Source organism: Bactrocera latifrons, unplaced genomic scaffold (genome assembly GCF_001853355.1).
Source record: "Bactrocera latifrons isolate USDA-ARS-PBARC rearing strain unplaced genomic scaffold, ASM185335v1 scaffold_420, whole genome shotgun sequence".
NCBI classification, from domain to species: domain Eukaryota; kingdom Metazoa; phylum Arthropoda; class Insecta; order Diptera; family Tephritidae; genus Bactrocera; species Bactrocera latifrons.
Window position 1 is genome coordinate 109,010 of NW_017537069.1, and position 11,743 is coordinate 120,752.

An 11,743-nucleotide genomic window follows, 5' to 3' on the forward strand; every position below is an offset into this window, starting at 1 on the left:
TACGGAACAGAAATAAAGGTGTACTGGATGTACATTTTTTATCAATCTACATACATAATAATTGAATCGGTAACTTGTTTTAAAAAATTTTTCAACAGTAAACTAATATCGTATTGATGCAATTGTTCAATTGATTTTTTATCTTATGTATCTATTTATAGTTTTTAAAATCTTAATTATGTACTTAAGCCAGATTTTGTTATATTTTTTTATTTTTCAAAGTCTTTTGAAAAATTTGTACTTAAATTGTTATTTTTTCCATATTGTTTTCATTTATAACAAATAGTGCATATATATATATATATATTTAAAAGCTGTGTTTTATTAGCTGTAGTAGCAAAAATGCCAAAGTACTCATACATTAAAATTTATAATAAATTTGTTACGGATGTATTTTTATTGCCGAATGAAATACATTTGCAAAAACAATGTATGTATATGAATATCATTGAATGTATTTAAGGAAAAAATAATAAAAATTGTAATTTAAAATGAACAATTTTGTATTTATTTTTAATGATGTATACAACTCATAAAATACAAAACCGATGAACCAAATGCATGTTAATGTTTCCATTGTTTGGCGTGTGAAAACTACCATGGCCGTTAGCATAAAGGGTAGCATAAAAAATATTCTCTCTCATGCTGCAGCAAATACCTAGACTTCGTTTTGAGAAAAAGAGCAAAATTACCTGTCATCTAATAAACTTAACGGTCCGTCCAGGAAATGGGCCTCACTGTGCAGGTGTGCAATAGGGGACATCTAGAGACATTCGATAATAGCCCGAAGTGCGGCGTTAGCATATTTAAATCTTCTTCACCTGCTTGCTGCTACATCTAGGCAACTATATTGTTGCTGCGTAAATTATAAACTTGTCTTTTAAGTGGCTATTAACCTTTGTTTGTGCTTGCCAAAGGTGSTGCTGCCTAGCGACTTGACAATCTTTTTGCAGTTCTGTACTTTGGTAATGATCGCGGTTGTATAACGCTTACTTTAAAACACATGTAAATGGCTGTCTATTCGATCTTTCTCATGGGGAAAAGACAAAGGCACATTGTTGGCAGCATACAAGCCAATCGGCCGTCAGGTTTTAAACTACACCGCTCCGATATGGTCGCCTGGATCAGTAAAACGCAGATGAAGCTTCACACGTGTCAGAACACTGCACTCCGGTCGAACACTTATACAGCGAGGGCAGTATGCTTCCGGTTTAGGAACATAAAGAAGTTCTCTCTAAGCAGTTTCTGCAGGCAATTTTTCGCAGAAACCGACAACAACAACATCAAGAGGGATTACCTTGACTACGAGAAGAACATCGAACATTACGCCGATTCGTTGTTCATACTAAGGCAGGTTAAACTCCTACTTATCCACAATCGACCCCCATGTACCAAATACAAGGTACATGGATCCACATTAAAGAGTGCTTTTATATAGCGCAAAACTTGGATTCATATTATTCTAAGTTAAACATTTTTCTTTGAGGATCAACCACTTTTATTTAGTTTATGTTTCAAGCATWTTTATATAAAAAACTTATAGTTTAACACTTGTAGTGAAAAATGTAAAAACACACACATAACAAGCCACAGAAGTAAATTTTGTTATGAACAATACCGTAATTTTTGAACAAGTTATTTACATATTTCATGTTTTATATGATTTTTGTTTAGCATTAAAATACATAACGAATCAAAATAACATATTTTGTATAAAGAATTCTTAGTAATTTGTGGAACACTCCCTCCTCCTAATAACCTCGGATATTTGTTTAGGTATGGATTCAAAAATGCGTTGAAGATAATTTATTAATTTCTTCATTCCACACAGCTTCAATAATGTTTTCTATTTCTTTTAGACTTTTTGGACRCTAATGTTGTCCACTTTAGTCGCTCTTTCTTCATTCGTGTAATGAGAAGTGGCTTTTTGGATGGACTCGGCGCTCGGAATCCAAGATTATTCCACACATTTTGCRTAGAACTTGTAGTTATTCTTACCCCAGTAGTTTCGTAAAATGCTGCATTGATTGTTCCAGCATGTTGAAAGCGATCATAATGCACATYCGTTTAATTTGTCGTTCTTGACGAGGTCTTACTGTTTTCTGACGTCCACTGCATTTTTTTCGAGCTAATCAATTAAAATATGTATAATTTTTAATTATAATACGCACCTTTCAATCCCTTATGCTTATTTCAAGAGCTATTTGACCTTTGGATTGTTTATTTTATATAAAGCTACGATATCTTTCTTTTTGTTGACACCACAACTTTACTACATGTTGCTACAGAGTATAATTTGTCCACCTAACGGTTGTACGTATCACCTAAAACTAGTCTAGCTAGATGTAGGGTTATATAGTGTATGTATGTACATATATATAATTGATTAGGATGACGAGACGAGTTAAAATCTGGGTGACTGTCTGTCTGTCCGTCCGTCCATGCAAGCTAGAACTTAAGTAAAAGGTAAGATATTTTAATAAAACTTAGTACACATCGGACCACTGCCACACCCACAAAACGACATTAAGGGAAAACATATAAAGTGGCAAAAATAAGCATTAAATTAAGATATAGAACAGTAATTTGGCGCAGAGGATGCAGTAGTAAGGGACACTTGTGGGCGGAAAATTTTGAAAAAGTAAGCGTGTCCCGACCTCTAATAGGTTTAATATACATATCATTATCATAAATTGGATAATAACCCCCCTCACCCCTCATATAACAGTACTGTTAAAAACTACTAAAATCGTAATTAATCAAGATGGTATTATAGGGGTTTATACGAACCGGTGAAAAAATTGGATAATGGACGTGACACCGCCCTCTTTTTAGTAAAATCACATATCTCAAGACTTGTTCGACCGATTTCAACCAAATTCGGTACCTAACATTCTCTATTCTTATTTATAGTTGGCTTTTGACCATATTTATATTTGACTTTTGACCAAAAATATAAGTACATTTGTGARACACCATCCTTTCCTGACAATGGTGCCTTTATGTGTCAAAAATGAATTGAGTCGTATCAATACCTCCCAAAGCTMCAAAATAACTAAAACAACGATTTTTGAGCATGTGAAAGTGTTTACTGATCAATCTAAGTAGTAATGATTGGTGATAATATGAAAGGTATCTACGCCCACTTTTTCAAAAAATTCTGCCYACGTTCGCTCTTACTACTGTGATTCTCTGTACCAAATAAGAATTTTATATCTTAATTGAGTGTTTGGTTATGTTTATGTGTTTTCGGTTAATGGCGATCTGTGGGCGTGGCAGTGGTCCGATTACGCCCATCTCGCCCCACTCGTAATCAAATCGTCATAATATTTCATTTTTTAATCAAAATGAAGATTGCAGGGACAGACAAACAGTCAACCGAATTTCAATTTTTCTCGTCATACTGCTCATTTATATAAATACATATGTACATATGTCGGGGATTCCGTTCGTAGAGGATTTTCTTGTAGAAGTCTCCATATTACTTTACTTCACACTTTAACACTTTACTCAATAACTTCACTCACTATACGAGTACATCAAGTTCTGCTCCTATCAAGACCACTTCTTGAACTGATTCTGCGAGGACATCGACAAATATACCCCGGTTATCATTAGAGGCAATCTAACGACTGTTAMATTATACTAATTTTTTATTGAAAACTCATTCTTCGGATTATCTAMAGAAATCTGCTTATATTTTATGCAAGTTATTTGAACTAATTTATCCTCCAATCCATTTTTTTAATAGTCCAGTCATTTAAGCTWAAATTAGATAAGAATCTCGAAATTCGAGATACCCAGCTTTAAGTCTGTAAATATTGACACCCTAAAAGTTGTCTCAAAACCYACATATGGTAGGGTATATCTACAATATACAATATTTACAGACTTACAGCTGGGTATCTCGAATTCCGAAGTGAACTTACTATAATTACTGGACTATAAAGGCAGAAAACCAAACTCCGAGTTCGMGTTCTATGAAGGGATGGATCCATACTATCTTCTTCAATAGCTTACGTCTTTTTCTAATTATTTTAAAAAGATGACCGAAAAATTAGGTCACCGAAAAGCAGATGGTTTTAATTAAGAAGAGTGATGCCGGAATTGTCCTTATACATATTTTGAAAAGGAATATTTATTTTTCTATCTTACATCCCACTTGTTTTTGTTTTTTTTTTTTTGGAGATTTATATCTCCCCGCTTAAATGCGACCTTGTACGTGAATACTGTAAATTATATTATATATGTGAGGAAAATACATACATACATATATAAATGATTAAAATTGAATACAATAAACATATGCTCATTGAATTTTATATACTCGTGTCAGATCCATATACTCTTCTCGCGCACCTTCAGTTGTTATTTTAATTCTGAACGATGAGGTTGATCATAATTCTTATTACAACAATTGCACTTCTCTTCTTTTGCAGTAAGTAAATCATAATAATTGTGTTTAAAGTATATATATACATATATATGCATACGTATATAATGAGGAGCATAAACTTAAATATTGAATTAAATAAATAAAAAATAACATTAAGAAAGCAAACATATAAGTTGCATTATAAACAAAGCGAATATATGTACTTGTATACATATAAACCGTTGTACAAAACGATAATAAAGAATTACTAATTGCAAAATGTTCAAAAGAAAAAATTACAAATTATTATTAAACTTAAAGAATAAATGCAGTTTATAAACATTTTGATTGTCTGCAATTGACAGGACCAGATACTTCTCGCTAAGCTATATCCTAGTTAGTTCGSTGTTTTTATAGTTATCTCAAATAAAAATTTTTTCCGAAAATAGCTTTTGTTGCGCTGAGTGGTTTTCATACGTATTTTAGCTGTTGGTTTTAAAATAGAGAYGAGATGATTGTGGGCTGCTTACTCTAGGGTGTATGCGGGAAATGTTCTAAAAATCATTCTGAGCAACTTTGCCTAAAGCCAGTGATTTTTAATTAGAGTTTTTTAGGAATTATGACTTTATCACATATCACCCATACAACGGATTATCCACATTTATTTATCGSGATTTTATGGAAAACATCGACCCGCTCTAGCCTACACTCATGGGCTGAAAAATTTTCGACAAAAAACCTCTAACCTTGTCTAAGAGGACTAACTTTACCAAAAATACACCCAAAATTTTTTTTACTTCGATCATGTCAACCGTTCTCATGTTATTGACCTCAAACGACCTACCTCTGTTATACGTATTTGTTAAAACGCCAAACATTGTTTACTGATTGAAACAAAAACTGTTAATGTATAGCAAGTGGATAAGTGTTTTTGACCCGCACATTTTCAACGATCAAGGACTGATTTACCGAAATTCGTCGTAACTATACCAGCATAAATGTTAGACCCAGATCGCGAAAATGCGKAAAAAGTTTCTGCGCCGCTTTGTGATAATGGATCGTTCTACATCTGAGGCCAATCGACAGTCAAATAAAAAAWATTCAAAATAGGATGATACTCACCGGAAACGAAGGATAAAATAACCAGTTTTAAGGGAATAATAATTTACGGGCGTTCTGAAATCGAGAAAGGAAAGGGGATACATGTGGTTGAACTTTTAAGGCTTAAGCACAGTTAATCACAATTTCCGGTAAAACTAGGAGTCCTATAAAAAAACTTAAACTAACAATGTTGTAGGTAATGAAAATATCTATTACCTCAAAATGGATGTGAAAGTTAAAAAAAATTTCTTAGTACTTTGGGTCCAAAATCGTATAGAGTCCGCGATATTTAAAGCCTTGAGTCAATTAATTTGTGTATATAACTAATATGTATTTCATTTCAACCAAAAAATAAACAATTCCACATTTTCAGTGTTTCTAGTGAATACTACACCAATACTAATATTACTCTTGTAGTTGGTAAATTTCTATAATTTTTCGTTTCAATGTTAAATATTTCTCTCAAATAATCAGTAAGTGGAGCCGACTCCTATTTCTTTAAATCAATATTGAAATCATCTAATAAAATGACATGCATTTACGAGTACGAGAAATTTGTGCCGAGGACGCAGCAGGTGGTGCTAGAGAAAAACAGAAAAATYGATTTTTAAACCATCCTGCTGGTACACTTGACCGAAGCTTCAATTCTTCTGYGAAAAGGATATTTTCATGACCGTTGACTCTGAAGAAGGTGCTTGCATCTGTTGAGCCTAATTTGCCTCAAGCACGTTGTCAGAATAAGAGCAGTTGGACGGCGGTAGGCTTTCATGCGGAGATCATCTCGAATAAATCGTGACTTTGATCTGGTCGATCCATTTCATCACCATTTTTGTACCAAATTCGTACTATTTATATTCAATAAAACATATTATTAAGATATTCACCGATATACAATATAATATAAAGTGTAAAGTTATTTTAAATGCCGAAAATTATGATACAAGTATTGGTTAAGATAAGGCTTTTAGAATCAGATATTTATGTGAAGTTTTGTGTTATATCTTCTTTTATRCTTTATTTATTTTTTAAAAGCAAGTAACATAAAAAGTTTGTGCAAACCAGTCAAGCAGTTTATATTGCATTATCAAATTCTTTAASAAGTGCAGACGAAAAATTCTTATTATGAAATTAATGTTTTGTGCCTTTCTGATGAGGCAGTTATCGCACTTTAAATATAAACCATTGTATGGGATGACAATATGTACATAACGGTAAAATATATGAAATACTAACTGACTCCGCATGCGTTGTACTGCGTGTAATTATGTGTTTTGAAATGAAAAGAAAGTTGAATTTGCGTTGTGTTAAAAATCATTTATTTACGATTTTTCTAATTTTTTTTCAGTGTAACGCAGTTTGATATGCAACATTTTATGGTTTCTATTCCGGTGCGTAACAGACAGAGAAGGTGGTTTTCCAACACGGGAACACGCCAAGTATAACTGGTGGGCACTCATGCAATTGTATTTACGATAATTTAGCSAATATTGGCATAAACATTCGTGATAAGTTCATATTTCGTTGCAGTGAATTGACAAAAGGCAGTTRGAACTGATATCAAACCACTGGAATCAATATTTGCATATTTCCAATTCTTWTCGAATACAATGTAAAATGTCTTCGGYAATGTATTTTTGTTCGTATTCCATAATTGACGCGAATTTGAAGACTGATATGTTGAAATGGTTATCGCGAAAAGTGTGCGGTACTTCAGTGGCATGCGAAGTGGCTGTCGAATAGTCCATCGCTTGATTCCATTGATTATCATGTTCCAGCAATTATAATTGCTGGCATGCTTCTCAAAAAGTTGCACATACTCATTCACAGTACACGCAATGACTCAAGTGAAAYTGAACCACGTACATTTATCAAAAGCAACCGAAGGTATAAGYAATCGTCGTTTTTCGGGTGGATATCACCCGATATCAATCTACTGGTTGGCCTTGCTTTCTGTCTAACTATTTCTTCGACGATGCATTCCATGTCTAATATCAAGGCATATCCGAATAGAGCAATGTTCTCGCAAACGAATCACTGACGCAAGTTGAGAAAAAACTCGTTAATGTCAATTTTGTTGTTGAAAGTGTTTCCGCTGGCTGTACTGTATTCTCTGGGTTGCAAAAGTAAATACGTAGGGTATTTATTATTTATTGCAGTTCACGTATCGACTATTTGATACTTGCTGATCTCATCTCGTTCAAGACCAATAACCGCCATGTTGCTTTCTTTGRTGACGTATTTGCAAATGCATTTGATCGACTTCACCAAACTGCAATATTCAACATTGGCATGAGTTTTGAATGGGAATTAGACAACAGCGGCGAATATGGTATGTGTTGTCGACTTCGATATTCACTCTAATGCTGAATGTTCTGCCATTGACGTCTGATGAGCTAAGACGATAGAGTGGATATCCATCATTTTCAATTTGGGGCTTCCGAAAGAAAAGAACTTGGATAGTGTTTCGTGCATTTATTGTTAGACATACAAACCGAAGTGAGATTGTGGTGTGATTTCATCAATTTGATCTRGTGTAACCATCATCTACCATCCAAAGAAGAATGTAAACCTAATGACTTAACACACTAAATCCAGCATCTGACTGCACCATATATACATACGTTGCTTCAAGATAAAGTCCATCAAATATCGTAGCTGTTTTTTGAAAAGTCGTGCTATGACATCGTAACGATCGCTTGCTGATTGACCGCGATCCACAATTCCACACGCATGTCATCGCATCCTATTCGTATGGTGTGCCATACGTTGGTGGCCGATATTAGCGCGATCTCTTCGTGGCTTCGTAACAAATTTCAATCTGTAATTGATCACTTCGTCTGAATCACACAAAGTTTTCACTGAAAAATTTTCAAATAATCAAAATATTGAAAAACAAAAAAAAAATTTTTGGAAAAAAGTTACTTTTTGGAAATTTCCAATTTTTCGACTTTGTCKWATGAAAAGTATAAGGTTTTTATATTTGTAAACCTTTGCAGATTCACAGCGAACAACTTCTGAAAATTTCATGAAGATTGGTTCAGCCGTTCTCGAGCCTTAGCGTTACTAATAAACATATATTCATGTTTACTTACATATGTATGTATATACAAAAGAAAAAGTTTGTATGGAAAAAGGGCTGTTTTTTGGGATTTTCCGGCAGTTATTCAAAAAAAMAGAATTGGCCAAATTGGTCCAGGCGTTGTTGAGTTATGCGCTTAACAACACATTTTGCGATTCATTTTTATATTATAGACGCAACTTTCGTAAATTTTTTTTACATATGGAAGAAACTTCTCCTAATAACAACAAATACAACAAAAAAGAGAATTAGTGAAATCGGTCCAGCCATTCACTCGTGATACCGTGACCAAGGGAAAAAGGGATTTATTTCATATATATAGATTTTAGATCTAAAAAAGCTATTTTTATAATTGAGTAACTCAACTTCATGCAACATATTTTTCAGAATGCTCAAGATCTGCTGTCATTGATCTAAGTGATGTTGAAACACCTACAGGAACACAAGAATCCGCCGTTCGAGATTTAATTATACGCACAATTGGCGAAGATGCCTCAAAAAGTTTCGTTATACATGTTGATAAGACAATGCCATCCAGAAGTTTTCAAGTAAGTTGTATATTCYTACTTAGAGAAGTATTTCAAATAAATGTTACTTATTGTAATCATCAAAGATTAAGAAGATAGAAGCATCCACGTTAAGTATTGTTGGGTCAGACGGGGTTGCAGCGGCGAAAGGTTTTCATCATTACCTCAAGTATTACTTGCATAAGCATATTGACTGGACAAACACTAAAGTTGAGTTGCAATTGCCAACTCAGCTTCCAAATGCCACGATTTTCTCTAAATCTGCCAGCAACTTCATTTATTACCAAAATGTTTGTACATGGAGCTACAGTTTTGCATGGTGGACTTTTTCCAATTGGCGCCGCCACATCGATTGGATGGCAATGATGGGTGTTACCTTAACATTAGCACCTATTCAAGAGCACATTTGGCACGAAATCTATGTTGAAATGGGCCTGACGAAAGATGAAATAGATGATCATTTTGCAGGCGCAGCATTTCAAGCGTGGTAAGTATGGTATTCACAAGACCTTCTTTTGGATTCCGAATTCGCAGTATCGCATGCGATTTTTATTATTGAACCTATTAGTATTTTATATAGAGGGTACCCATAACAAATTTACAGACAGGCTAAACATGCATATCCTATAAACTTTCTAAGACGTTTCAAAAAAACTCCGAAAGCTATATTGTTTAAAGTTAATAAGTTTGGAATAACTATCCAACAAATAATAATAAAGCTTCATATAGCTATCGTTAATATCGAATTTAAAAATTACAACTAAAATCCAGTTTAGTTGAAACCCCTAATAGGGTATATCCGATTAACATTGATCTGTTTGGCTGATAAATCTATCAATAGTGTCCTGAAATCTTTAGAGAAAAGATGAACAAAAATAAAATAAATCATACAATATGTTTCTTTCCTAATTTTTCACATATCAACTCTTATATTAATTACAGGCAGCGCATGGGAAACATTCGTGGCTGGGGCGGACCGATACCAYATTCATATAGACGTATGCAAAAAATACTGCAACAGCGAATTTTGAAAGCAGAACGTGATCTTGGTATGCGTGTAGCTTTGTCGGCCTTTGCGGGACATGTACCTGTCGCCATGACTCGAATTTTTCCGAACAACACCTTTACACCTGTAGAACGTTGGAACCACTTTCCAGATAAATACTGCTGTGGCCTTTTCCTCGATCCTAGCGACCCGCTATTTAATCAAATTGCAGTCAAATTTCTTAACAAGACCATTGAARCTTACGGCAGTGATARTATATACTTTTGCGATCCATTCAATGAAATTCAGCCAAGGTTCGCAAATGCTGAATATATGAATGCCACGGCATTTCATATTCACGAGTCCATGCGTTTAGTGGACAACTCGGCGGTTTGGCTCTTACAAGGATGGATGTTTGTAAAGAATATTTTTTGGACAGATGAATTGATCAAAGCTTTTCTGTTGGCAGTGCCGCTTGGCAAAATGCTAGTATTAGACCTACAAAGTGAACAATTTCCTCAATATGAACGTACACACTCGTTCCATGGTCAACCWTTTATTTGGTGTATGTTGCACAATTTCGGTGGAACCCTCGGAATGCATGGATCTGTTGATATTGTGAATACGCAAATACGTTTAGCAAGAGATGTGGTAACCACGTCGATGGTAGGTGTCGGTATTACAGCGGAAGGTATCAATCAAAACTATGCCATGTACGAGTTGGCTTTGGAACGCGGTTGGATGAAAGATGACTTTGATTTAAATAATTGGTTTGATGTTTATGCTGATGTTCGTTACGGCATTCGGGAAACCCGTATGCGTAGTGCTTGGCAGTTACTCCGTCAATCTGTCTATTCTTACAAAGGATTATTAAAAATTCGAGGAAAATATTCTATTGCAAGAAGACCCTCCACAAATCTCAGTCCATGGGTTTGGTATAACACTTCGAATGTTTATATTGCTTGGGCTCAAATGATTTCGGTTATAGGAAATACTACCATTCCCCTATACAATCTTCCGTTTGTCTCCCATGACCTTGTTGACATTACTAGACAATTTTTACAAATAACCTTCGATCAACTCTATATAAATTTAATGGTTGCCTACACAAGTAAGAATATGGAGAAGTACGTTTTTATAGCAGATAAAATGCTAGAGGCTCTACAAGATCTCGAAACAACATTAGCCACTAATATGGACTTCTCATTAAGTCGATGGTTAGAAGCAGCRAAGAATTTGGGACGAACGCCGGTGGAGAAACAGCTTTACGAAATGAATGCACGGAATCAAATAACTGCATGGGGGCCTAACGGCCAAATTTTAGATTATGCAACGAAACAGTGGTCCGGTGTTGTGATTGATTACTATCGGCCACGTTGGGCGCTATTTCTACAAATGTTGCAAAAAAGTCTAGAGCTTAATCAAAAATTTAATGAGGAAGCATTTAAACGTACCGTTAGTCAGGAGATCGAAAACCCATTCAGTATCAGCATTAAAGTATACCCATCGGAACCGGTTGGCGATAGTTTTACCGTTGCTCAGCGAGTTTTCCTCAAATGGACCACATACGCTGACGATTCCCATTTCAAAAAGTATTGCATCAAATCTATACGATATGTATGAGCTAATATATGACAAAACTCATTACGAAGATAAATTATTATTAGGTATACATA

At 34.5% G+C, this 11,743-nt stretch overlaps 1 protein-coding gene across 2 annotated transcripts; it reads left to right on the plus strand.

Annotated features, from left to right (window-relative positions):
• Window positions 1–4,333: 4,333 nt before the first annotated feature.
• LOC108972755 (alpha-N-acetylglucosaminidase) lies at window positions 4,334–11,743 on the plus strand (the record flags this gene model as incomplete). Of its 2 annotated transcripts, XM_018939523.1 has the most annotated exon segments (5): window positions 4,362–4,438; window positions 6,822–6,921; window positions 8,943–9,103; window positions 9,169–9,569; window positions 10,025–11,743. In XM_018939523.1, coding segments are annotated over 3 exon segments (2,088 nt in total). In that variant the 5' UTR covers window positions 4,362–4,438; window positions 6,822–6,921; window positions 8,943–9,082.